The 26,897-nt window shown below is 42.0% G+C and overlaps 4 protein-coding genes across 5 annotated transcripts in view; 1 reads left to right on the forward strand and 3 right to left on the reverse strand.

Moving 5' to 3' along the window:
- LOC131689682 (serine/threonine-protein kinase tousled-like 2) overlaps nucleotides 1–9,822 on the reverse strand; it is a 295,873-nt gene extending 286,051 nt beyond the window's left edge. The window contains exons 1-2 of one of the 2 annotated variants that reach the window (XM_058974952.1): nucleotides 8,556–9,822; nucleotides 7,797–7,964 (exon numbers count right to left, since the gene is read on the reverse strand). In XM_058974952.1, coding sequence (XP_058830935.1) covers nucleotides 7,797–7,830 — 34 coding nt within the window. In that variant the 5' untranslated portion in view covers nucleotides 7,831–7,964; nucleotides 8,556–9,822. The remainder of the gene's footprint in view (nucleotides 1–7,796; nucleotides 7,965–8,555) is intronic. The other variant, XM_058974962.1, reaches the window with a different exon arrangement.
- Nucleotides 9,823–10,633: 811 nt separating this feature from the next.
- LOC131689736 (uncharacterized) lies at nucleotides 10,634–19,334 on the reverse strand. The gene is made up of 2 exons (XM_058975031.1): nucleotides 19,131–19,334; nucleotides 10,634–11,855 (listed from the first exon to the last, which is right to left on the reverse strand). The coding sequence occupies exons 1-2, from the start codon at nucleotides 19,195–19,197 to the stop codon at nucleotides 10,702–10,704; spliced, it is 1,221 nt and encodes a 406-aa protein (XP_058831014.1). The 5' UTR covers nucleotides 19,198–19,334; the 3' UTR covers nucleotides 10,634–10,701.
- Nucleotides 19,335–19,657: 323 nt separating this feature from the next.
- LOC131689744 (UDP-N-acetylglucosamine transporter) lies at nucleotides 19,658–21,251 on the forward strand. Its single transcript, XM_058975041.1, has 3 exons — nucleotides 19,658–19,932; nucleotides 19,994–20,512; nucleotides 20,572–21,251. Exons 1-3 carry the CDS (start codon nucleotides 19,923–19,925, stop codon nucleotides 21,099–21,101), a joined length of 1,059 nt encoding a protein of 352 aa, XP_058831024.1. The 5' UTR covers nucleotides 19,658–19,922; the 3' UTR covers nucleotides 21,102–21,251.
- A 2,200-nt stretch (nucleotides 21,252–23,451) lies between these two features.
- LOC131689727 (zinc finger protein 345-like) lies at nucleotides 23,452–25,723 on the reverse strand. The gene is made up of 2 exons (XM_058975019.1): nucleotides 25,278–25,723; nucleotides 23,452–25,212 (listed from the first exon to the last, which is right to left on the reverse strand). The coding sequence occupies exons 1-2, from the start codon at nucleotides 25,499–25,501 to the stop codon at nucleotides 23,490–23,492; spliced, it is 1,947 nt and encodes a 648-aa protein (XP_058831002.1). The 5' UTR covers nucleotides 25,502–25,723; the 3' UTR covers nucleotides 23,452–23,489.
- Nucleotides 25,724–26,897: the final 1,174 nt, after the last annotated feature.

Genomic DNA, 26,897 nt, shown 5'->3' on the forward strand with positions numbered 1-26,897 from the left:
ACCAACAATTGTTCACGGATGAAGTTTTGTATTCTTCATGTACACCATGAATTAAATTAATTTTTTTATTTAAAGATAACGAGTAATATGGAAAAGAGAAAACCCAACCTAGGACCCGAATGTTTGCAGCGGCTACACGTCAGAACGGTATGGAGAGCTGTTGGCAGCCAACAAAAAGACTACTTCAACGTAAGAAACGTGAGTACGACGATAAAGTGCTCACGCAAGGAAAGGAAAGTTTCATCAGAGACGATGTCCCCTGGTCCGATCATCCCTGGCATGACGGTTCAGAGGGTGTGGCGCTAATCTCATAAGCCAGTCGTCATATGTTCGAACCCTGACCAGGAAGGATTCTCAGTGCTAGTAGGATCGTAGCACTAGCCACGGAAGTTCTGTACGCTAAAATCAGCTTTTTGCCAGTCATGATTAACGACCGGTACTGGAATCTGTTGACAGATCGTACAGAAACAAACACTGTCAGTTACTTTTAAACGGAGATACGGGTAGAGAAGGTCCACGCAAAATGTGCTAGTATATCTTGAGTTACGATGTACACCGTGCTTTCACAAGGTGCCTCCAGAGATTCAATGTCATTGGCCCAATTTTTAACATTTCACAATGAACATTTAGAAAAGATGCTGCAAAATTGCGCTATTGTGTGGAAATTGACTGGGTTGACTAACACTTTCTATACTTTAAAAAAAATACCATTAAAACCTTAAAGGTGTAAGAAATTGAAAGGTTAATTTTGACAAAATTCCTGAAAATATTATGGGGCTCTGTTCAGTTTTGGTTGACGCAGGTCAAACAAGCTTAACAGACTAATGGAAAAAACTGTTCGAGATGACATACAAATGCTTCATCCTTTCCCGATAATACAAACTCTGTAACATACGCGATCACTCACGCATATCTACGCCAACGATCTCGCGAGCAAGCAAACGCCCCGGTGATTAAATTAACGTGTTAGCATTTGCAAAACTATAAACTTGATCCCAAATGCGATCATGCGCTCGTTTTCACGCGATCATAAATAGGTCAAGAGCCGAATCCCTTACTCCCGATCCTAGAAGTCTAAGCCCATTGCTTCAGTTAGACCATGCTCAAAAAAATATACCTAAGTGACGCGCATATACACTAGACAACCAGTTTCAAGCCGACATTTGCAAGATAATCTAGTGAATCGTACACTCTAAATTAAACATCATAATCGTGGTCCGCGTGGATATTCAAGACTCATATAGTGTAACAAACGAAATTACACACATGCGACTACGAACGCCCATGCGATCGAACACGTTAACATCGAAATGCTCGGGCCCTTCGCGATAATACAAACCAGGTCACAAATGAAATGAGATCATCCACGTACAACTTGAAGTACAGACAATTCGGCAATCAACTCACCGTGTAAACCCTGTCGAATTTATAAACGAGGTCTCTAGCTCGAACATATAAACGCTCGTTTCCATGCGATCGTGAAGTTTTCACAAGCCTTTAAATCCGACGTACCCTCAATTTTTTTTTTTTTTTTTTTTTTCGAGAGTTGTCCTACTGGAGCTGTAGAGCTAGGTTCTCGGAAGGGCTCCCCGTCAGAATCACATACTACAATTTGCAGACGAGACAGGCAATGTCGTCCAATAAAACACTGCAATAGGCCAATTATAGCGGGCCGTGATTCTGAATGTGATATTCTTTGTACGGTTCAGGCATGTGCGGGCGTAGGGACTCGGAATCGCGTGTATCATCGCGAAGGGCTTGAATATTTGTACGTTAATGTGCTCGATCGCGTGTGCGTTTGTATGTCGCGTGTGCTAACGTGTAACTTCGCGTGCATAAATTCTATTTCATAACCGTGTGCCTTTCGCATATTCGCGTGTGTTCTAGAATAATCGCGCGCGGACCGTGAATCTGATACTTAATTTTTTGTGTACGGTTCAGATTCCAGAAGGAAGTGGGTTCTTCCATATCATTAGAGTTCCCAATCATGTCGTCGTAGAACGCGTGGTCTAGTGGATATGAGCTTTATTTTTTTTTTTTTGATTGGTCCAACTGAATGTATAGACCTAAATTGCTAGAATGAAGGTTAAAGATTTCCGGACGTGACCGATTCATGATCGCGCATTTGCGGGTTGGCGTTTGAGATCGCGTTTGTAACTTCGTAAGTACTAAAACGTTCACACAATTGCCGCAGTGCTACAGTTTACGCGATCGCGGGCATAGGTGTGCGTAGATGATCGCGAAGGGCTTAAGCGTTCGTATGTTGACGTGTTTGTCCCGTGTGCTCGCGTGTATGTGACTTCGCGTGTATAAATTCGATTTTGAAACCCTGCGGCGATTTATATATTCGCGGACCGTCATTCTGATCTTTAGTTTTCGGTGTACGGATCACATTCTGACAGGGAGAGAGTTACCCCATATCACTAGAGTTTCTGGTCATGTCACCATGGAACGTTTTGTCTAGTGGATATGGGAGCTATTTTTCAATTTTATTATTTTTTTAATAATTAACAAGGACCTAGATTGTTTGTACCGAGGATAGATACTTCCGGACGATCCCGATTCATGATGGCGCGAGCGCGGGAGTTTGTAGGTTGACACTTGAGATCGTGTTGGTAAGTTTATGAGTGCTGAGATTTTCACCTTATCACCGGGGTGTAATCATGTTTGCAAGTTCGTATGTTGCTTGGAAAATCGCGAGGGGCTCTAACGTTTGTGCGCTGACGTGATTTTGTAACGTATGTTCTTGAATGGTTGCGCGAACCGTGAGTCTGATATTAAATTTTCAGTGCGCGGTTTTAATTCTGGCAGAGAGTGGGATCGTTTATATCGATAGGGTTCCCGGTCATGTCGCCATGAGACGTGTTGTCTAATAGGTATGGGCGTATTTTCTTAAATGGTCCAGCTGAAGGCATGGACCTAGGCTTCTAGGATCAAGGATAGACTTTCAGACATGACCGATTCGTAATCGCGTGCACGATGGCATTTTTGTGGGTTCCCGCTGAGATCGCGTTTGAGAATGTGTGAGTGTTAAGACGTACACTATCACCATCTTTGTTGACCCAGCTGAAGGCGGGTGTAGAATGGCAGTATAGGACTCGAAAAGAAGAAATAAAAGACAATATATGAGAGACGTAATAGATTAGATAGGTACAAGATACAGCTGAAGTTATGATCATCACATGAGACATACATTAGTACTTCAAACACTACTAATACTTGAATAGCCAATCACCACACATAGCACATCCTTTCTCAATTATCTATTTGTTACTGGTTGATTGTTGGTTATGAGCTGGTGAATAGAGGAAAGGTATAGAACAGACAAAAGGCTCATATCAGCCCTCCCGGCCTCCCCGACACACCACTATCGAGGCGTATTGTAATCAACATCTTGAAGCGGGCTTCTTATATAAATCAAATCCTCAGTAGTCATAATGTTTGGTGGAATATTAACATGAGAACTAATTAACCTCTAGTAGTAGAACTTGGTGCAAATAAAAACTAAAAAGAGCGAAGGTCCTTATATTTAGATAACTCTATTGAATATATTGTGGCTTGATGATGTTTACAATACCGTCAATCCCATCAACCTGCGAGAGGGATCCCCGTCGCAAACGGAAAAAAATTGTACGCAAAATCGTAGATAAATTGCCATGGATGCTGGAACAATAACATTTTTACGTTACGAAAACAGAACCGTGAACAAAATGGAGCCTTTTTGAAACTAATTTTATCAATAAATTTAATAACACTGTTCACGGTCAGACTATACGAAGTGAGCTGATTCATGAATAAGTATATGTTGATCATGATCTGGTTTTCATTGCTGTGAATTATTTCACAGAATTTAATCTTGATATTTTCTCGAGTAATATTTCACGCAACTCGGAATATTACTCATACATTTATTCATGCCTCGACAGTGTTACCATAGTTGCGGATAGGATTGGTAGGTAGGGAGATGAATCAGGATATATCTTGGTAGATATTGTGACTTAGCTAAGTACTCACGCGCTTTGTCTTTTAATTTTAGATCAAAGTTTTCAGTTGCGCGACCACTAGTAGAAATATGAATGCTGTTCGAATAGGCATTTTAATAATTCTTCTTCCGCGGGGCGCTACATAAAGCCAGTCTTCCCATGAACATCGACAAGTTTGCACCCGTGTACAAAATTTCGTGCACGCGTTCAACCTCAAACATACTTTGTCCTTGTGTACAGGTTTGCATCGAGCACCGAACCCAAGCGAACGATGTGCAAACTTAGGTTTAAGTACCGTGTACGTACACTGTGTGCGTACACAAGAAAGGCATGCACAAAACAGAATGCGTCAACGCTAGTGATGATGAGTGAGAGACAGAGAAAACTAGTGTCAAGATCCTGTGTGTACGAAAACCGCGTACGTACATGGGGTTCGGATGTGCAGACGAACACGTGCACGTGTTTTGGTACGCATTAGCGGGTTCGAGTTTGCACATGACATGTGGGTATAAGATGAGCACAGAACTAGATCGAACATGGTGTTCGATGTTCACTTGGGAAGACTGCATAAAAGGATAAGGCTGCGTGGACTACAATATTGGTATCTATTCATCGATAGACAATGTGATTTAAGCAATATGTACGAAAGTCGCTCGCGATCAATTTCCGACAATTCGAAACGAGTAATTTGAACTCCGAACAGCCGGCCAGTAACTTCAATTATCATTTCCAACATTTTCAGCGCAAAGCAAGCTTACAAAAAGCATAAGAGATATCCCAAATCAATGTGAACAAATTCGCTGCGAAATGTTAATGACAAGTTGGCATCTCCACTCTCCCTCTCAGACACGTTTCCACAGTTGGGTTAAGTGCCAAATTGCAAACAGCATGTTTACCATGCGTAATAAAATTAAATCTTACACGCTTCTTGACTCCGTGGACGACATCAACATCATTAGAGTCGATCGCAGTGTAGTGGAAGAGGCGTTTATGCTTCTTAAAGAGTGAGAACTGTGAGAAGTGGGCTATGACAAGACAAAATACATGTCAGCTGGTAGAGAACGAAGTAGTCCGAATGGAAATGGATTTTCGAGGAAGAGTTTAAAAGAGTACGATATTACATTTCGCAAGGGAATTTTAGGAAAATATTGTCTGAAAATTTGCTGGATTGACTTGCGGTCCCTATACCTAAATAAACGATTGTCTGTTACTCTTCCTTAATGTAATGTTATTTTTGGCATTAAAAACATACCAGATACAAAATTATGGGGTCTCCTCAAACAGCAATCCCGCCTAAAAACGGTTTGAGATGGCATACAAACGCTCGAGTCTTTCCCGGTAAAAAACCCTGTTGTATAAGCGATTACTCACGCATATCTACGCCAACGATCTCGCGTCGAATCAAACGTCCCGGCAATTAAATCAACGTGCTAGCATTACAAAATTGTAAATGTGGACTCAAATGCGATTAATCAGGCGCTCGTTCCCACGCGGTCACGAACGGAAGCCCCTACTCTCGGTCATAGCAGTCTAGGCCCATTCCTTTAGTTGAGCCATACAAAAAAAAATTGTGATGCTCAAATACACTAGACAATAAATTTCAGGGCGACATTTGTAGAGTATTCTAGTGATATGGGGGAGCTCACTCTCTTCTGGCATCTGAATCGTGCACTCTAAATTTAACATCAGAATGGATAGCAAAATAACATTTTACTTTGATGCTATTTTCGAAATATGAATTCTACTTGTTGTAATTTTGTTGTTCAACTTTGCTCGGGGATGATAAGAACGACATTACACACACGCGACATACAAACGCCCATGCGATCGAACACGTTAACATCGAATCGCTCGGGCCCTTCGCGATAATACAACCCTGGGTACAAATGCAAACTACGCCCCGCGATCTTGCAAACATAAAAACAGCCTGACAATCAACTTAACGTGTAAACCCTTTCGAATTTATTAACGAGGTCTCAAGCGCCAACATATGAACGCTCGTTTCCACGCGATCATGCAGTCTTCACACGTCCCATTTGAACGTTACGCTCAACATCACAATCAGAATCACGATCCGGTGCGATTGGCCGCAAGCAGTATTTTAGAGACTGACATTTCCCGTCTCGTCTGCAACTGTAGTGAGTGATTCTGGAAGAGAGCTCTTTCGAGCCTCTACAACTCCAGTTGCACCACACTGAAAGATTTTTTTAGTATTTTAGAAGCAAGCTCACTAAATTTTCTCTCTGAAGTTTTCAGAAAATTCAGAAGATATCAAAAAATTGCAGAAACCTCCAGAAGACGTTATAAGTTGGCAGACCCCTTCAGAAATATTCAGAAGTTATCAGAAACCATCAAAAATCGTCAGAAGTCTTCTTATGCTCCAGAATGTCTTCAGAAGCATTCTGGAAGCTTCGGAGATCTTCAGGAGTTTTTGGATGTATTCAGAATTTTTTTTATTTCGATTAGAGGTTTTAACCTTAATGCCATTTGCCTCTTCGGTTTAGAAAAATCTCTTGTGAAATTTCTAACCCTATGTGCGGGCCGGGACTCGAACCCATATACGCTGCGTACGAGGCAATCGATTTACCAATACGCTACGCCCACCCCCAGGTATTCAGAATTCTTAAGAAGCTGTCAACAGTCTGTAAAGGTCTTCAGAAGTCTTTTGTAATTTTCTGAAATCTTCGGATGATTTTTTGCAATCTTTTAAAATTTACTACAGTTTTCGAAAATCTTCCAAAGGTTTCTGCAGTCTACAGAAGTCTTCAGAAGCCTTCGTGCTTCGTAGAAATGTTTCTGACAGATACCTAAAAAATCTTCGAGTTTTCGGAAGTTTTCGTAAATTTTGGAAGCACTCAGCAGTTTTTGAAGATTTTCAGAAGCTTTCTGCAATGTTCAAAAATCTTCGAAAGTTTCCTGCAATTTTCTAAAATCTTTAGGTTTTTTGCAGTTTTTTGAATTTGATTAAAATTTCAGAAGACTTCACATGTTTTCAATACCTTTTTAAGGTCTTCCGAAAAATGCCGCGCAACCGTATTGACAGGTACGTCAAATACGTATAAAAATCATTGCAAATTTAAGTTATTTTTGTATACAAATTTTACAAAAATTTTCAAAGCTTAAACGAAGTTTACGTATGACACAGAGACTTCCGTGTACGATTTGTTCCAGTTCTATAGCAAAATATTAAATTAGTAATGAAATTTGTGTTTTTCGTCTCATCAGAATCTGATTAGCATAGAGCCGGACTAAGCTAACGCCGGATTGACGCTAACTTCAAAAACGAACAAACAATTTGAGATCCTGAACAAACATCTAATGTAGCGTAATGTCCCACAAGAAAAAAAAATCCTGATTAAGCTGATGAGAACCAGTTTGGGCAAACCTTCTCCCTAAGGAGAAAAAAGAGTGAAATCCCTTTTTTCTCCTCTAATCATTGATCATTTTTAAGACGCCACATGGTCTTGTAATCGATAGCAGTACATCAGTATAATGACATGACACTCTTTATAGGGGGCATGCAGCGACCATCTTTTACCGCTTCGTGCTCCAATTTTTGCAATAGGGGAGAGCTGAGACTATCTTGTAGTATCAAGACAGGTTCTTTTATCGGCGAAGCCTAAATTGAGAACTTTAGAATATACAGAAAATATTTCAGAACATGGCAAATAATTACGCCAAAGAAAATAACGAATTTTTTTTCGGAAAAACAAACAAAATTCTAACAAGCAAGCACCGAACAGAACAGAATCAACCAAAAGCGTACGGCTGTCCAAGAGCAACATAGGATGTACGTATGTGGACCATTCTCACCTCCTCCGGCACGGGACCGGCGTCTATCATTCATTCCTGTGACAGCGATCCGGGGGGGAAACGGATTCACCGGTCCAGTCTGCCGCCGTCCCTCGCCTAACGAGCTGCCATGTTCTGTTCTGTTCGGATTCCAGGGGTGGGGTGGTTTGTTAGTATTTAACAGAGGGCCTAGAATAGAAAGAGAAAAGCGGAACGAAACCGGAATCGATTCCGTGAGTGAATAATACATGTAAGTTCAGATTATCGGCGATGGAAATCAATGTTTTAGACTCGCTAGAGTCACGTCATAAGCACCGTTTGATGACTGAACGAAAAGGTCAGCGGAAAAAAATGTAGATGACGTAGCACCGAGTTCGTTTTTTAGAAAGTCAGCAATAAGTAATAGGTTAAATTAAAACACAGCTCAGCTGACGGGAGTGTGTTGAAAAGCGTTTCCTGACGTGTGTTCAGGACTAAAAATAGCCTAACGGAACCAAAATTTACAAAAATTGCTCACATATCTAATTGAACGGAGAAGAGTTTAACGGGGGCAGATTATCGGTTATCTGGAAGTTTCGACTCAAAGATTACAGGTCGTACAGTGACCTGCAGTGTAAAATAAACTATCACGTGATCCGAAAAGATATGAAAGGGAAAATCCCATGTTACGTTCGCTCATTGGACGAGATAAGAGGGTGTGAAGAAGTTGATATGTACTATAGAATTGCCTACTCCTATTCTAATATTTTTAATCAAATTATTAAACCAACCCATACTTACCAAACTGGTCATGAAACCCGATCAAGCTGCAGCCGGATGTCAAAAGTGCAATTTCATACTTTTCACGGTGCCGATCGGCACAAATTGTTCACCAACGAAACTCCCCGAACACAACAAAAAATCCCACCAGCCAGCGACGGAATGCTGGCCCGGTTCTACTACTCCCAACTCGAACTTCTAGCCTCACTCTGCCGAACCTTCGAAATCAATCGTGACTCTTTTTTTTGTTGCCCCGACGAAATCACACCAGATTTTTTCCTCTCATAAATTTTCACCCCGAAGAGATGCAACAACTTAAATATGGCTGCCAATTATCGCGAATCACCTTCGCTCTGTTGCTGCTGCTCCGTCTAATCACCGTTAATTAATTGATTGCAATTAATCGTTTGCAGATTTTCTCGTCAAATGTCACTGAATTCCATCCGAATTTGCAGTTTCTCAAACTCTTTGTCAAACCTCACACCCAGTCTCAATCCATTTCGGGTGCCATCCCCGACGGAAAAAACTCTCCGAATCGGGTAAAATCGATTAATATTCTAATTCCGGCTTGACGGACGAATCCGCCTGGAAAAAAAAATTACTTCACGATACTGAATCTTCCCGGAGCGTCTTCCTCCTGTCGCACTGTGTATGTCCTTGGCTGCAACCACAGACGGGATGCAACTTTCTGCTCTATCCCAAACTCGCGAAAGGGGGCAAAAGCACTTCCGAATCGCCACCAATCGAGCGAAAAACCGATAAAAAAAAACTATTTTTCCTCGCCGTCTTCACCAAAGTGCAGAGCCGTCAAGCAGCGAAATTGTTTTTCTTGTTTTTGCAAGATTCCGCTTCCTCTTCTTCAGCCGTGTCTATCTTTCTACACGGGTTTCGGGGTGATGCGCCGAAGAGCTGTTTTGACAGTTCTTTTCGTTCGTTCGTTTATTCTCACTCGCACTGCCTTTACACACACGCGCGCACACCAGCAAACTGTGCTGCAAAGCAACGATGAGTCGATTTTCTCACTTTCGCACAATCGCAAAAAGTGAGATTTTTTCTTCACCACAGTTCACACTCCGATACCTCGGACAGATTCGAACTTTTTGAGGCCTTAATTTTAGCGGCTTGCTCGCACGTTCCACTTCCGCACTGACCGACACCGGATGCGGACAGAGCCAACGGATGCTCCGGAAACGGACCCGGGTGAAAATAGGATGATTTTCCGCGATAAAACTACGCCCAAACTTTGAGCGATTACGAACCAACCGCACACAGCACTAGAATTACTTCCCATATACGCGAGTTTGATCGCACACACAGGCGCCTACTTTTCCGCTGGCGGTGTGTGATACAACCGATGCAGAAACGCGAAAGCGAGAATGGAGAAAAACACACGCATACAAGGGAGCGGAGCGCGCGATATTTTGACGGGCGGTGATTCAACTGTGGTAACGGGGTTCAGGAATCTGATTTGCACGGAAAGTTTTGTATTCAATTTTATAATGAAAGCATTTCGAACAAATTCTTAAAATTATTTCTTAAAATAAATAAATTCTACGGGGAACTCCGAAGAACCTTTCCGATATAGGTGAATGAAAATAAAAATCGGACTCTATAAAAACTTTAAAATACGAGTAACGATGAATACTCTGTTGCGGGAATGTTTTTAGATGTTAGGGAATTTTAAAAAAACGAGTAAATAGAAGTTAGCAATAGCCATAAAAACACAAATAACAGAGGTTAGCCTTGAACGTAAAATTTGTTTAAATATTAACGGTAATTGAGATAATACCAACAGATGCACTAGTGAATTGGACTGAAATGACAGCTATCACATTTCAGCTGTCATTTTTTTTAAATAGACAACCCAGTTATGCCTCAAAACAGATTTTAAACTGACCGCCCTAGCTATGCCTTTAGTTGGGAAGTTCTGGTATAGCTGCGCTAGTGTTTTAACGGATATTTGTTGGAATCCGGCTCAAGCAAGAATAAGGGTAAAACGTTTAAATTCAAGCCTTTCATGATTATTTTTAAATAGGTTCAACCCATTAATAACTTTTGTAATGAATATTTCGGATAAATTACTGCAAACTCGAAAAAAATTCTCTTCAAATCATTTTTATTAATTTTCGAACGAACATCAAAAACTCACCACATCCCCCCAACGTCCCTATTTCTTCCTACCAAACCGCCTCTTCCCAAGAAACGATCGTCCACCCGAGAAGCTACCGTCTCCTCCACCCATCCGCAGCGTCAACGTATTTTTCGCCGAATTGTACGTCCCGCCGATGAAGGCCGCAAACTTCAACAGATCGTTCCGAGGAATGCCCAATCCGGTATGAATTTGATCCACATTCAGCACACACCCTTCCAGCGCGAAAGCCAGCGCCAAATAGTAAGTCAGAGCTTTGTGCTCCGTGTACTTGGTTTTCAACTGTTTGTGGTGATTGATTTGCGAAAAGTTACTCTTTATCTCCCGATTCAGTTGCTTGCTGAAGGCGGACAGCTGCAAGTTTTTCAAAGAACGATTGTGCTTGTCTAAAAGCTGACTTAGCGCATCCATCACTAGGCAAATTACGATCGTGCGTATGTTCTCCACCGAGTCGGGTTCTTTGCATTGAAGTGCCGCTTTAACCTTATTTGTGAGGTATACAGTTGCCAGCTGCAGCGATGCCGGATCCTTCTGCAACAACTCCAGCGAGACAGTATTCAGCTCCTTCAGCACTGGTTCCGAAATCATATCCTCTAGACGGTATAGCTCATCAGGAGTTACCGCTGCTGGATTCCTCGGTGGTTTCATACTGGCCAAAATCAGTTCCCCTTCCAGCTTGTTCTTGGTAAACTCGTTATCCTCGGTGAACTGTTCGTCGTCAAACTTTTGCACCGACTCCTCAATAGTTTCGTTCATAACATCGATGTTGCTTCCGGACCGGGCCATCCGGTCCAGCACTCGAAGCGCATGCTTGCCACCAAACTGCCGTATAGCAGTCTGACCTTTATCCGCACCGAGGTCGGCGAACTTGTTCCGATTATCATCGTAGCAGGAGTTAATCATCGTACATTCCTCCAGCTGGATCAGTCGCATTTTACCGGTTTTCTTGTTGCGAATCGCGACGTACGTGTTTAGCTGATCCGTTGGTAGTCCCTCGCCCAGATAACCACGGTAGGCCTGCTGCTCGGAGATGACCACGGCCATGCGAGAATGCCGCTGCCGGTCGGGGTCGACAGCATCATCGTCGTCATTTGCTCGGCCGGTATCTACCGCTCGGAAGCACTGGATCTGGTTGTCGTCCTTGTAGCCCATTTCGGCGTTTTGGAAGTTTACTGAGGGGAAGAAAACAAGGATTATTTGTTATGAATTCGATCAATTGATGAAAATGGTAACAAATGTCGCTTTACTCTTTGTATAGTTTTATTTATAATCTTTAAGTTTGGTTTAGATAACTTCAGTTACCTTGCGGGACCACGATAGTTTTGGAGGCAATCAATGAAAGCTGATATCCCTGTCCCCTCGCCTGTCCCCCTGACAAGTGGACGTATGTATGTATGACTTATTACGTTCATCGTGTTTAACGCATCTTGAGTTGTCCGAAACATTTCTAGCAAATCATTGATGTAGTGGCTCTTCACAATAACTTCCGCTGTACGAGGATATTAACCTGTGAACCATCGCCCGTTCAAATTTCTAACGTGTTAGGCTGCTTTAGATAAGCACGATGGGGAAATGTTGTAATTGACGATCTTAAATTGGTGGAATATTTCCCTGATGTCACCACATTACCGAAATAGGCTAAAAATAATCGGAAGTGGTGAGGGCAAATCAGGTCCTTTTAACACTCAAGAAAGCAAGCGGTCTCAGAGGCAACCTGTAATTAGAAATAGAAATGATCGAGCGTTTCCGGGCTTTCTATTTCTATGACAATATTCTCGTTGCGTTGATTACCTCGGACATAAAATCTCCTTGGGTTGTCAGTGTATCCTTTGAAAACGGGCATTTCAAGCCAGTTCAAACTCCGAATGTCCCGTGTTTAAGCAAAAATAATTGAAGAATTTTTACCATTAGTGACAGGTTAAGTAACTCGAACTGTGAAACTATTCCAGAAATATACGAGTTCAACCAGGTCACGAGTTGAGAAAACATTCCGACAAGACGAGATAACTTGCAAAGAAGTATCCTGTGATCGATTTTCTCAAACGCTGCTTTTAGATCAGTACGTATGACACCCATCTGTGCTTTGGCCTCTATGCCCGCAATACAGTTAGTCGTGAAACTCAGCATATTTGTTGTGACAAATCTCCCGGGGTATAAATCACGGCCGATCCAATGAGACGTAATTCTTTGCAGATTCGGAAAGGATATTCACAAGCTCAGCAGAAGACATATCCAACGGAGCACATTTCGACCAGTTGACACTAAATGAAGTCCGAGCAACGCAACTATTCTAGTATACTGCCATCTCTAATTTTTAAAACGCGAACACCAACGTATACCGCCAGTTTTGATTGTTCTTTAACCAACTCAATCAAATCTTCGAATCATTCCAGAAGAAAATCTTTTTGATTTATATCGTCAGCTCTGATTGCACCATAACATCAATTGGCTGGCAAGAACGCATCGTTGCAGTTCTAGCCGCAGCACGGTTTGTGACTTCAGGGGGTGGCCACCAGTGATTTAGCACATACCCAAGAAACGCGTGGCTTCCATCTCGTCGAACCATATAGATCCCGCAAGCGGAAGCCTTATCATTCCCGTCGCAGAAAGTAGGAAATTCTACATCATCAAATGACGGTACTGCTGGATATTAGTGCCTTGGCAGTCGTAGTTTTCACAGTTTAGCATTTTAATTTAACCACTCCATCCATCTTGAAACAAAGCCGCCAGAAATTCAATATTCCATCCGGACTGCAGTCACTATAGTTCTTGAAAGATGAACTTTTGGTGAATCGTAACAGGACTGAGTAAACTTAGTGGTTCAAAGATGCCCGTCATAGATTTGAACAGTTGCCCCTTCGTAGGCACAGCTTTGCCTGTCCGGAACAGCGCATCCAGCTTGGGAAAGTTCAGTGGAAATGCGAATTCATCGGACTGCAGGTCCCACCTGATTCCGAGGACACAAACATCATCCTGTTTCTGATTCGCTACTATTTCAAGATCAAATAAATCCAACACAGCTCTAGATTTTGACGGAGACGGAGATCTTCTTCATATTGGTTCCGATCAGAATCGTAATTAGTGGCGGGACTAAATCAGTACCTTTTAGTAGCAGATCATTCGGAGAAAACTCATGTGGATTTGCTTTGATATCCATGACCAAACGAAACTTCTCGACGCTCATCACGCTAAAGTGAGGTAGACACCAGTGTGTTCGGTGTTACAGCTATTTCTACAGGCTGCCATTTCCTAGCGTACCTCTTATCAAATTAGTCTTGAATTTTGCTGCAATATCGCATATATTGCATGCAATATTGATCTTCGCTATATTTGCCGTCTGTCCAGAAATCCCAAAAATTTCAACCTTATATATTTGCTTCACCAGATGGGTAAGTTCAACGTTACCGTTTACTGAGAACAGGAATGCATAATGTTTACTTGAACCAGCAATGAGCGGATCTATTGGTCCATGGATTGCTCATTCCAAATGACGAGTCAATTGCAAACCTTCTACAGAGGTACGTACATTCAGACATTCAGCATTATTCGAGCAGGTCAGTATATAGGGACAAGCAATACGGATCTCAGCTTTAACATGGGATACAATCGCTTGACATGGACAATGTTGAATTTCACCGGGGATAGAGCGATATTCTGCAGCACCAGATTGTCCAGAAAGGCGGAACGATAGCATCGTCAACTATTCTTCCTTGTGCAAAATACTATTCATCCAAAGGTAGGACACATGAGCAAGCGGGCCCCGCAATTTAATACTCTCTGCAACTGCAGCATCTATCATCGACAGAGACGTACCTTCATTGATCTGAGTGCCATCAGAAGAGGTTGCTGCCTTAACGTAAGAAGCATAGTACCCGTTCACTGTTTTGGCCGGATTTAGTGTCGCCGCACTACGCCAGAACAACTCAACAATTGGCTCACGGAGATGGGGTATAGATTTCGTTGAGAAAAACATCAATCAACCAAATCGCACTCAGTTTCGGCCCAACGTACGTTACTGAGCGGTCTAATAAAAAAAACTGACAAAGCAGCAGAAGTTGAAAAAAATTGGGACGAAAGCGTCCAAAAATGTAATGGTAATGGTAAGTTGATCAATTTGAATAATTTCATTATTCACAATGTTCAAGTTCAATCTCGTACAATAAAGAATTAAACATTGGTTCGAATAGAACTTAATTTTTAAATGATTTGAAATGAAATGCGTGGAACTAATTTTCGATACAATTCTTATTCAACGCATTGGCTCAAATGGTAGAATGAAAAGGGGTTCGTTGGATTCGACTAATCGCTTCGATTCTCGTCTATATAAATAAATAATTACAAGAAGTCAGCGATGTCTGGCTGGTTAGTTCGGGATACCAATCTGTGCGCTATCCACACCAAGTAATAAATCCACAATAAAACACAAACCAACGGGTCCATTTCAGGACCAACCAATATTCTATTCTAGTAAGAATTAACTAAAATTTTCATTACGTTACAACCTCCCTTTTCTTTCTTCCGGCTTGAATTGTTTTCAATCTTAATGCGATGCGGCAGAGGCACTAGTTTTCAGTATAATTGAAAATGAAGGTGCGCGCGGTTTCCCCAAAAGTTCTGAGGTGTGTGTGTTTGTTTTCGCAGCTTAATTCAACTAACAAAATGGCCGGTGAGGAGGTATGGTTCCATAAACAGAAAAATAGCACGCAAGGGGGATGAGAAACTATGTCACATTTCAACTGTACGGTCCCATTAGACGATGACTTTTTCGTTGATATTAAAAAATTGGCAAATCCTTACAATCACAGAGAACAGACATCCATGATCGAACAAAAATATTTAAAAAACGTGTGTAAACATTTGAATTAATATACGATAAACACTAGCGCCGCCACACCAACCTATCCCAACTACTATCCGTCAAATCCATTCCGGAACCGGTTCGAAATCCTGAATGGATTCAGTATGGAATCTTACTCAAAGAAAACAACCGATTCCGACTCTATCGGTTGATGCATTTGAGCTGGAATTCATGCTGGAAATCCGAACCGGTTCCGGACTAGTTTGGCTGGGTAGAGGAATAACCGCTGTCAATTCTGTCGAACTCAGCCACAAAAAAAACATAACGACAGTAGCGCACCTAGTTTGGATATCCCAACTACTTTCGAAACCGTTAGAGATTTTACACAAGTTGAATGCTGAAGATGGACGTCTGTTCTCTGTGTTACAATGTACATTAGTCAGAAAAAAATCTAATTAATTTATGCGTGGAAAATAATGGCCCAGAAAAGGGCGATTTTTTGTTGTTTCGGCCAGAAAGGTTGCGTCTTTTTGTTATCGCGGGCAGCGTGTCCTACCAGCTCCAATACTTTGTCGGTAAAATATTAAATCGCTACTACCAGGTAGACCAGAGCGCTTCGGCACCGACACACTCAGCGTAGTGACCCTTTTTCAGCGAATGATGGAATCGATCGATAGAAACTCCTTTACCGCGTCCAAACATAGCAGCGTATGTGTGGTTTAGCCAGCACGAGTATATTACACGAATCATGCCGCACTCGCATGCGACGCCCGATTTTGTACTTGATTTAATTTATGTTAAACACAAAAGGACTGATCAGTGAAAAAACAGTTTACTTCCATCGTCAAAGAGGTAAAGCTTCGAACGAAAACTAGATTGGATCACTTGGTCCGTTGGTTGAATTGTACGGACCAATCAATGCGCAGAGTTGCTGCTTTGACCAAATCCACAATTTCCGTTCTTTTTGGCATTTGTGCATTCTACGGAATTAGTTACAAAATTGTTTTTCGATCAGATAGCGCAAACATCTATTTTTGCATTCAGTACAACGGCGGATATTCGCGTTCAAAAAAGCGGGTTAAATTCCGGGCGAAAATTTTTGAAACGAGGCCCCTATATTGAAAAGTTAGAAGCATCCTATTTCAAAAAATCACTGCCATACGACTGCCAAATCCGATACTTTGTATTCTACAATAAAAAATTCAAAAGAAAAGCTTGACTATAAGAAAAAACTTTTAGAAAACGTGCGTCAAGATTTTCGCCTTTTTTTCTAGTATATAGGAATGCAAGCGAACGTAGTCGCCATAATCGACGCTATTGAAATTCCCTACATTTATATTAGAAGAGAATGAAAAACGTAGATGAGAACGAGTTTGTTTCTTGTAAACGAAGATTGTAACTCATATTAGAAATGCTGGATTGTCCGGAAAAGGACACTGATAATTATTTTGGGACCCGTTAAATAAGTCGCACGGTGTGTTCAAAACTGTTAAAAGCAAACTCGTATGGCCTCCCTGATTTCTTGTAGGGCCACTACAGCTGAAAGTGAAGCTTGCTGATCAGTAACTCAGCTTTCTCTTGGACATTTCGACTGATGTGTATGTGGATAGTTCCGCACACTGAACTTGCAAACAGAAGTGCAATAAACCAGGTACAACAACCAAGGTATCGTTCATGCTAAATCAATTACAAATACTGTTCCACCCGCTGGAGAGACCTTGATCCGGAGATTTTCACTGACCAGGGTGTGGTGGATTTTGAGTGTAACTAGATAGATATTGGACTCAAAGCGATTGCTCGACATTTTAGAGCAATTAGAATTGAAAATTACAAAAACTTACACCTAATCACCGTAGAGTGTTACGATTTTATGAAGCTTAGTGCACACCACTCTTCAATGGCAATAAAATAAAGCTGCATTTGCTCACATTTGAGAACGGTTTTGTCGGTATAATCAGGTGTAGTATTCTTACTTCTCCAGCTAAGTGCCAAGAAAACAAAAGCACCAGCTACTCTCGCAGTGGAGGATAAGTCGAACGAGAATTGCTCTCCTTCACAACTAACAGGAAAAGGAGTGCAAAGAAGGTAGGGCAACGGCATCAGATGGGAAACACTATGTGGTTGTTCATCACCAGAGGTCCCAAAAAAGGGGCACAACTCACCTCCCTAGCCAACCGGAGTTACTGCAGGAGTAGCAACAACACCGGAAGAATTCGTTTGATGTTGACCTAGCCAGTTGAATTAGAACAAATCCGCCATACCTTGGTGCAGCTGCAGATAACAACCATCAATAGTGAAGTGATTTTTGGTAAAATTGCAGCAAAATAACTTTTACACTATTCTGAGCGACTTAGTGGGATGCATAATTCCAATTGTATCATATAGCAAAATATAAATTTCCTTAATTTGTAATAAATTTGATTTGTTTTTCATTTTCGTTGTTTAGCGAATGAAATCAGTAATATTTGAACTCATCTTCGCTACCTTGAAACGAATGGTTAGTCGGGTAAAATAATCTGGTTCAGTAAACTCACTTTTCAAATATTTTGCAAAGAATCAATCATTTTCAAAAAAATTAAAATTATGCATCTTCCCACCAAACCCGGAGAAATTAATTTAATACCCAGAAACCCGGAGATCGCTCCACAAAACCGGAGTCTCCGGGTCAAACCCGAAGGGGTGACAACCATATTCACCAACTATTTTGCATAATTTGAATTGTTACTATATTTTAATTACCGCAAGGTTCTACTGTATCGATTTTGTTGGCTATTTTCGGCAAATTTGAGACTAAGAGAAACGAAAGCAATGAAATTTAAAGACGGATAGGTATTCTAGAGCGAATCAGTTATAAACTTAGAACGGAAAACTAGAACTAGGCAGGCTCATATGGGCATGATCGAAAGGAAATGTGAAGAATTCTTTGCCTTCTGCAGAGTAGGAGTTGGGCGTTGCACCCAAGTCTACCGCATGGTTTATGGTAGAACATAACTCATCATCATGTTTTACCGCCGACGCCGGCAAAAAATTCTTCGCAAATCCTCGCTTAGAACGACCATGCGATCATTCTTCTCCCTTTCTGCTAGCATCAAGCCGTGACGTATGCATTCAATCGACACCAAGCTATCGGTGTCGCACCGATCCTATTGTGATTGAACTACTTATTGATTTTTTCGTTCCGCACGCACGGATGGCTGATAGCAATTAATGACACAGCTCAGCTAGCAGAATTTTTATCTACTTTTTTACCAATTCGCTCTAGAATACCTATCCGTCTTTCAATTTCATTGCTTTCGTTTCTCTTAGTCTCAAATTTGCCGAAAATAGCCAACAAAATCGATACAGTATAATTTGAATTATAATCTAATAAATCGACTGATTTTCTTCTTTTAGAGTTTAATAAATGCTTTATGTGGATAAACCGGTGACAAAGTTGAACACATTATTTCCAATGCATACTATCAAGCATTCAATTCGTATAGATGCTCACCCAAGCTCTTTGAACCTTAAACAATAATGTCCCGATATTGTCACCCTAATGTACCAACTATTGACGCTAACCTGTAAAATTGACAAGGTGCTATATGGGATTACCACAGTTGATTCCAAACACAGAAAGCTCAAAACATGCGGCTCTGAATATACTTACACAAAACGGGATTGTCCCGTTCTGCTTCCACGCAGACAACGTCCGATATAACGCAAGCCTTTAACATTACAACGCCTACTTGTTACATGCACAAATGTGTCACAAAAGCCTCAAAAATTAACAGAAATCGCAACAAAAACACCACTGCACTCGCGTATCTGCTCCCTGTTCGCTACTTTGTTATGATTCCGATCACCCTTCGCACTTTCTGACCAGAGATGCCAGATTTGCAGACAAGTCTGCAAATTGGCAGACTTTTAATTTAAGCTGCAGATTTTTTCGATGACGCAGATATTTGCAGATTTTTTAGTTTGGTTGCAGATATTTGCAGATTTCTTAGTTTGGTTGCAGATATTTGCAGATTTTTGAATATAAAGGCTTTTGGTTACACTAGCTTTCCTGACATTTTTTGTTCTTCCCAGACTTTTAAAATTATTATCGCAGACATTTGAAAAAAGTACCTGGCATCTCTGTTTCTGACAGATGATCAGAACTGCTTTACCGACGGACGGAGAAAATGAGAAAATACTCACAGAAGATGAAAAAGAAAGCAGCAAACAACGATTCTGATTGGCAAATGGTCAATTCTGTCAACGTAATCAAAAATTTTGCAATCACCGAGAAGGAGAGAACAAAACGACTCCTACGCGTATCAGTTTTAGTTGAAATTGTTTTATTTTTATTTGTTTATTACTGATTAGTGCGCCGGAATCGTTCTGCTGGTGGAATGGACACTTACCCGAACCGAACAACCGTTTGATTCTAATAAAGGAGACTGAAAGCTTGTCAAAAATGGCCCCTAGTAAGTAATCATCCCGTGAAAACCGTTGTTTGATGTATAAATTTGCAACCCGTTTCTGCAGAACCCACTAACAGCAACCTGAAATATCTCAGCCTGATCACGCTCACCCTGCAGAATGCGATCCTCGGTCTCAGCATGCGTTACGCCCGGACCCGATCCGGGCCGATGTTTCTCAGCTCGACGGCCGTCGTAATGGCCGAGGTGGTCAAACTGGCAACCAGTTTGGTGCTGGTTTTCCTAGAAGAAGGTAAAAGCCTACCGCGCTTCAAGGGTACCCTACACGCCACGATCGTCAAGCAACCGCTCGACACGCTGAAGATCTGTGTGCCTTCGTTTCTGTACATTGTACAGAATAATTTGCTGTACGTGGCCGCGTCACATCTGGATGCGGCCACCTATCAGGTTACGTACCAGCTGAAGATTCTGACGACGGCCGTTTTTGCGGTGATCATACTGAGGAAGCGGCTACTGCCGACGCAGTGGGGTGCACTGGTGGCGCTGGTTATCGGGGTGGCTAGTGTGCAGCTGGCGCAGACGGATTCCGGGGGTGAGGCTGCCTCCCGGCAGCAGCAGATGCCAGGTGGGTAGTTTTTTGTAACTTTGATGGGAAATGATAAGGAAATTTTTATTTTATTTCAGGGGAACCAGATCAGAATCGTTTGCTCGGATTCGGGGCTGCTGTCGGTGCTTGCTTTTTATCCGGCTTTGCCGGAATTTTCTTCGAGAAGATGCTTAAGGGGGCAGACATTTCCATCTGGATGCGAAACATTCAGCTCAGCTTGCTGAGTCTCCCGTTCGGGTTGTTGACCTGCGTCGTGAATGATGGCGCGAAGCTGACCGCCGATGGGTTCTTTTTCGGGTACGACGGATTTATTTGCTATCTGATTGGACTGCAGGCTGGCGGGGGTTTGATCGTGGCCGTGGTGGTCAAGTATGCGGATAATATTTTGAAAGGATTCGCGACCTCGCTGGCCATCATTATCTCCTGTGTGGCGTCGATGTATTTGTTTGATTTCAACCTGACGTTGCAGTTTAGCGTCGGGGCCGCACTCGTGATCGGATCGATTTTCCTGTACGGGTACGATCCGAGCAGTAAGGCCGGTAAGCACAAAGTAATTAAACTACACCCGGATCCGGATCAGGAGAGACTGCTAGCGGAGAAGGTTTAACACGGTGTGCCGGTCGGTCGAAGGTGTGCAAAAAGTATTTTTCTTTTTAGACTTAAATCGAATATTTTACTGTCGATTGGGTTGATAATTCGAATGCAATTTAGAACAAATAAGTCCTTGTTACTTAAGCAAACAGCGCGTTTATTTAAAGTTTCAATAAAAAATGACAACCTTTTAAAGAAATGATCATTCGGTTCTTCAGTGATATTGTCATTGTCATTGTCATTTCTCAGCCCACACCCTGGCAGACGTTCATCCGCCCATCTAGACTCTGTCAAGATGAGGACCTACAAAGCCTAACTGTTCGTATGTGCTAGTCCGTATAGCACACCAGTTTCTTCCACAAGCAGGCGCCGGCTATTAACCAGTCCCACAAGTTTCAGATACATTACATAGAGGATAGTTGGAGACAGAAAATGAAGAGATAGTAAAGAGATTTCGGTTTGCTGAAACGAGACAAGAAAAGCAAAATAATTGTGATCAGTTTTTTTCTTTTTTTTATCGGGAAGATGGGACTGCAGCTTAACGTAACGTCAAGTTCTCTGTTTTGTCTGGTCCAATGTATCCTGCTCCTAACAACGCGTGCTAAGTCGTCAGTGATGCAATTAAAACTTCGCATTGATTCCGCTTCTATTTTCTTCCTGATCTCCTCATGGGTCCCCTAGGTCAGAAGCGGATCAATCGACTGTTAAGTAAATTAGAGATCGCAGTCAGCCGTGATGTCCGCGAATTTCATACATACATACAAACTATTTGGCGCAAGTTCAGAGCGTGTAACGTCGTGTCATCTAGTCTGTCACCCTATGGAAAATAATCCTACCATCGCCTTGGGGTCAACGTCATATTGGCAAATTTTGCATTGAATCCGCTTCTGTCTCTTCCTAATCTCCTTTTTGTCTCCTAGGTCCGAAGCAGATCAATCGACTAGTAATTGAAACGGTAAACATACTAGCAGTATTTGTCCTTACTCGCGAATACTTTTCCTTCAACTGTGCTGTTTCTTCTCTATCTTATAACATAACTCGATTATCCCTGTCCTAGTCAATATACATATTCATTACATTATGGACCAGGCAAACCCTTAATTTTCTATTATTATTATCCTGAGTAGCTATACCAGTGAAGGTATTTTAGGATTTCGCAAAAAGAATCTCTGCCAATAAAGGCGTAAGAAATATTTATCCACTATTAACCATAAAGTTTGCTCGAACCGAATGTCCGCCTGGTTCGATTCGAATAGACCACACCGACCCGAAAGGGTTGCTTATCATTTCTGAAAGCCGGTGTGCTTGGTCGAGTTTAGTAATCATAAGAACAAGTCCTGAATAATTAACTATCTCCTAGGTGCCAGTCCTGCACTCCTTTCCTGAACTAGCCTCATACTCACGATCAAAAGAGTCGACAACTAGTAGGATCCACATGTCCCCCACCCAAGTGAATTGATCAGCTTGCAAGTAGGAGCACATGTCTACCAACCAGCCAAGAAGACTTCCGAATCAATGAGAATGGACCATGCCAGTCGAAGGCCACAGGCCCAGCGCCATCTCGTACAGTGTCATTGTCATTTCTCAAGATGAGAACCTACAAAGCCTAACTGTTTGTATGTGCTAATCCGTATAGATTTTGGTTTGCTGAAACGAAACAAGAAAAGCAAAACAATTGTGATTAGTATCGTAGCTATAATAAATAAATAAACGATTTCTCCTCTGTTGTCGGTTTCCCTTGTTCGTAGTCCTCCCTCCTGTTCCTGGTCTGTTTGGGCCACTGGCTTTCCGTTTCCTTGGCCGTCACGCTCGATCGATTTAGACATCATAGCAGGAGAAACAAATGAAAAGACAAAACAAAACAAAATGAAAATAAATGGACGTCTGCTATCTGTGCCTAAATTGATGTTGCTTCTCAGTTTTGCACGACCCAGGGGGGACTTGGCCTTGATCCCAATGCTCTGTCACCGATGTTACGTGATATTCGTTATGGAATATTCTTTGTGTGGGGGCCATTCATAAGCAATGTTGTTCGTTTTTTATCCCTGATCCTCTGATACGTCTAAAATTCATTTTTAGTTTTTATCTCGTTACGTGACGCTCTTCTCTATTGTCAATATCCAACATCATTTATGAATGGTCCCCTGGTGATATATTTAGAGCAGACAATCCAATGAAAAATAGGATTGACAGGATTTTAGTGCACTGTTGGCGCCTTGTGTCACATCTTCATGTTTGTTATTCATACTAACAATACCAAAGCATGCGATGTGATGACCGGAAGATTAGAGAAGCAACTCCTCCCCTTCCCCCCCGTCATTCGGTTCTTCAGTGATATTCACTCGGAAAATAAATAACGACTCCCATTTAACACCATGTTCTTGATTACATATAGTTCACCGTATTACATCTTACAAGCAGCCTTATGCCGATAGAAAGTTGAACTCTCCTTAAATCCTGCCCCACACACCGGACAGACGAATGCCTTCTCGCCGGTGTGAATGTTCCGCCGGTGATTCATCATGGCCGTCTTCTGACCGAACGTTTTCCCACAAAAGTCACAGGAGAATCGTTTAACCAGCTTGTGCATCTGCTGGTGCCGGGTAAGGTTGCTCTGAAAGACGAACCGTTTATCGCACACGTCGCAACAGAACGACTTCTCACCACTGTGCGCATTAGCCAAATGCACCCGAAGGCTATGTTTTTGACTGTATTCCTTTCCGCAGACGTCACAAACGAACGGCTGCTGTTTGCTTCCAAAATCATGCTTTGCACGCAAATGTACGCCTAGCTTCATGTTGGTCACAAATTTTTCATCGCACTGCGTACACCGTTTGTACGGATAATCTCCGCCCGGATGACACACTTCGATGTGGGCTTCGAGATCCTTTGAGGTCACGGGCACCTCCGAACAGAGACGACATCTGTACAGCCGAACGTTCGGTTTCAGATGAAGCTTGTTCCGGTGCCGGTAGTATTCGCTTTGATTCCGAAAGGGAATGTCACAAACTTTACAATGATAGGCCGATTTACCCTGATGATCTGCCAGAATGTGTTTAGTCAAATAAGTGCTGACACGAAAACGAATACCACAAATGTTACACGCGTACGGTCGCTCCTTACTATGGACCAACATGTGCCGTCGAAGATTCGCCGTTGTAACGAACGTTTTCAAACAAATTTTACACTCAGCCACGACTCCATTCTCGTGCACAACCAATTTATGCTCCCGTGCTCGCATAATCGATGGGAAAAATTTGCCACAGTGTTCGCACTGTGGTTTCATCCTTTTGGAAATGCATAGCTTCGGCAGTTGATGGTTCGCCCCGTGTAGTTTGTTCTCGTGTACTTGAAGACCTTTCTTGGTCGAGTATCGTAAAGCACAAAAGTTACACTTTAACGGGCGTTCGGAAACATCGTGCAGACACAGATGGTTATTATAACCGGACACAACCGCAAATCGTTTGCCGTCGCAATGGACACATACATAGTCGATTTGTCCGGCATGCACTTCCGTTAGATGTTTGTGAAGCTCATCGGTGCTATCAAACAGAACCTTGGTGCTGCAAATGTAGCAGGTTCTGGCGTTAATCGATCTCAGACGATCTTCTTTCGGAATAATTTTCACGGGGTTTTGCCCACGTTTTTTATACTTTTTCCTTGGTTTATCCATTGTTCTTTTAGGCTTTTTCGGTTTGAGTTGTTCTACCAGATTGCTTTCTTCTATGGTCACTTCTGGCTCCAATTTTATACTCTGATCCGAAGTTTCAACCTCCATCGTTTCCGGCGAAACAACAGGTTTAATATCCAATGAAACATCATGCCTTGTATCCGGCAGAACACTCTTGACTGGTATGAACGGAATCTTCATCAGCTCCAGTGTCCGATACTGAACATCCCGGAGTACGTATTGACTCTGCACCGCCCGGACCAAATCTATTTTCACTAGACACTCGTGGCAAATATGCTGCAGAAAATCGTACGGTTTCAAACGTATCTTCAACGCTGTCGCAATTAGGCTGCCTATGTTATGACCGGCAAGCTGCTCGTCTATGGCAAGCATTGCTGGTTTCGGTTGAAAGCGTAAACAAAGCCGGCAGCTTTCGACTTCTCGGATCTGACCCGTTCTAAAAAAAATGACACATCATTTCTGAATTAGAGATGTTACTATTAAAATAGTAACTGAATTTACCTATCAATAAACCGAGTTGGCTCCTGGTAAACCAATTCATCTGGATTGGGGAAATGTGAGGTGCAGATTTGCTGCTCAAATGGGGCGTTTTTGCCGGGTGGCAAAACTATCGTTGTTCCGCTTCCAATTTTGATTGCTTCTTGCCAGCGCTGTCGGAATCGGTCCAGTTTCGGGAAGCTGACGAAGTTTGACCCTCCAGGGCACTGTTGGACACAGCAGGTCATTGCGACGGGAATGATGTCGTATTTTCGTCGATTCGAGAATAGGTTCGATTACGCTCAATATCAATTGATCTCACTGCAATTTCCTTAGTTTACATACTTGGCGTGATGTACAGCACACAGTAACATATTTCCGAAAGCTGCAAGACAACAAATTTCAAATTAAGAAAAGATTAAGCAAAATGAGAAAAATCTCCGTGTAAAAATCTTGAATCGTTTTGTTTACTTCTGCGCTGACAGTCACACGCTTATTCGATTTAACTCAAAATTGAGTGATACACTCAATTTACACACAGAAAAAAGTGACCTTTTTGAAACAACAAAAAGTTTGGTTGAATTTTAAACTGTTTGAAAGTGAAATGACTGTTTTAAAATCATTAATTGCATTGAATTAGATGGGGAGCTTGGGTTGCTTATCTATCCTTTCGGCCATCATATCCTATAGTAGAAACACTTAATATGTGTATCTACAAATGCGATATGACACCTGGTGCAGAAAGTGCACTAATTACCTGGCAATCTTCTTTCAATTGTCTGCTCAGGAAATCACATGTGACGCCAGTGATAAATGGAGAAAAACCACGAGGATGGTGCAAGAGCAGTGAGTACAAGGCCGAGTGCTTCCTGGCTGGTACCAAAATGATAAGCAAAGGGAAAGTAAGGGTTATGTTCGGGGTCTGGAAGGAGAGCATTTCGCATTTATTTTATTTTTTTTTGTTTTGTCTTTTCAAGACAACGGTGCAAGAGAACATGACGGCCAAGGAAACGTAAAGCCAGTAGCCCAAGCAGATCAGGAACAGGAAGGTCAGGACTACGAACAAGGAAACAAACAACAGATGAGAAATCGTTTACTTATATATTATAACTACGATACTAACCACAATTATTTTGCTTTTCTTGTTTCGTTTCAGCAAACCAAAATCTATACGAACAGTTAGGCTTTGTAGGTTCTCATATTGACAGAGTCAATGACACTGTACGAGATGGCGCTGGGCCTGTGGCTTTCGACTGGCATGGTCCATTCTCATTGATTCGGAAGTCTTCTTGGCTGGTTGGTAGATATGTGCTCCTACTTGCGAGTTGATCGATTCGCTTGGGTGGGAGACATGTGGATCCTACTAGTTGTGTCGACTCTTTTGATCGTGAGTATGAGGCTAGTTAAGGAAAGGAGTGCAGGGCCGGCACCTAAGAGATAGTTAATTATTCAGGACTTGTTCTTATGATTATTAAACTCGACCAAGTACACCGGCTCTCAGAAATGATAAGCAACCCTTTCGGGTCGGTGTGGTCTATTCGAGTCGAATCAGGTGGACATTCGGTTCGAGCAAACTTTATGGGGAATAGTGGATAAATATTTGTTACGCCTTCATTAGCAGAATTAGAACAAGGATCATCGAGT

The sequence above is a fragment of the Topomyia yanbarensis genome, chromosome 1, assembly GCF_030247195.1.
Source record: "Topomyia yanbarensis strain Yona2022 chromosome 1, ASM3024719v1, whole genome shotgun sequence".
Lineage (NCBI taxonomy): Eukaryota > Metazoa > Arthropoda > Insecta > Diptera > Culicidae > Topomyia > Topomyia yanbarensis.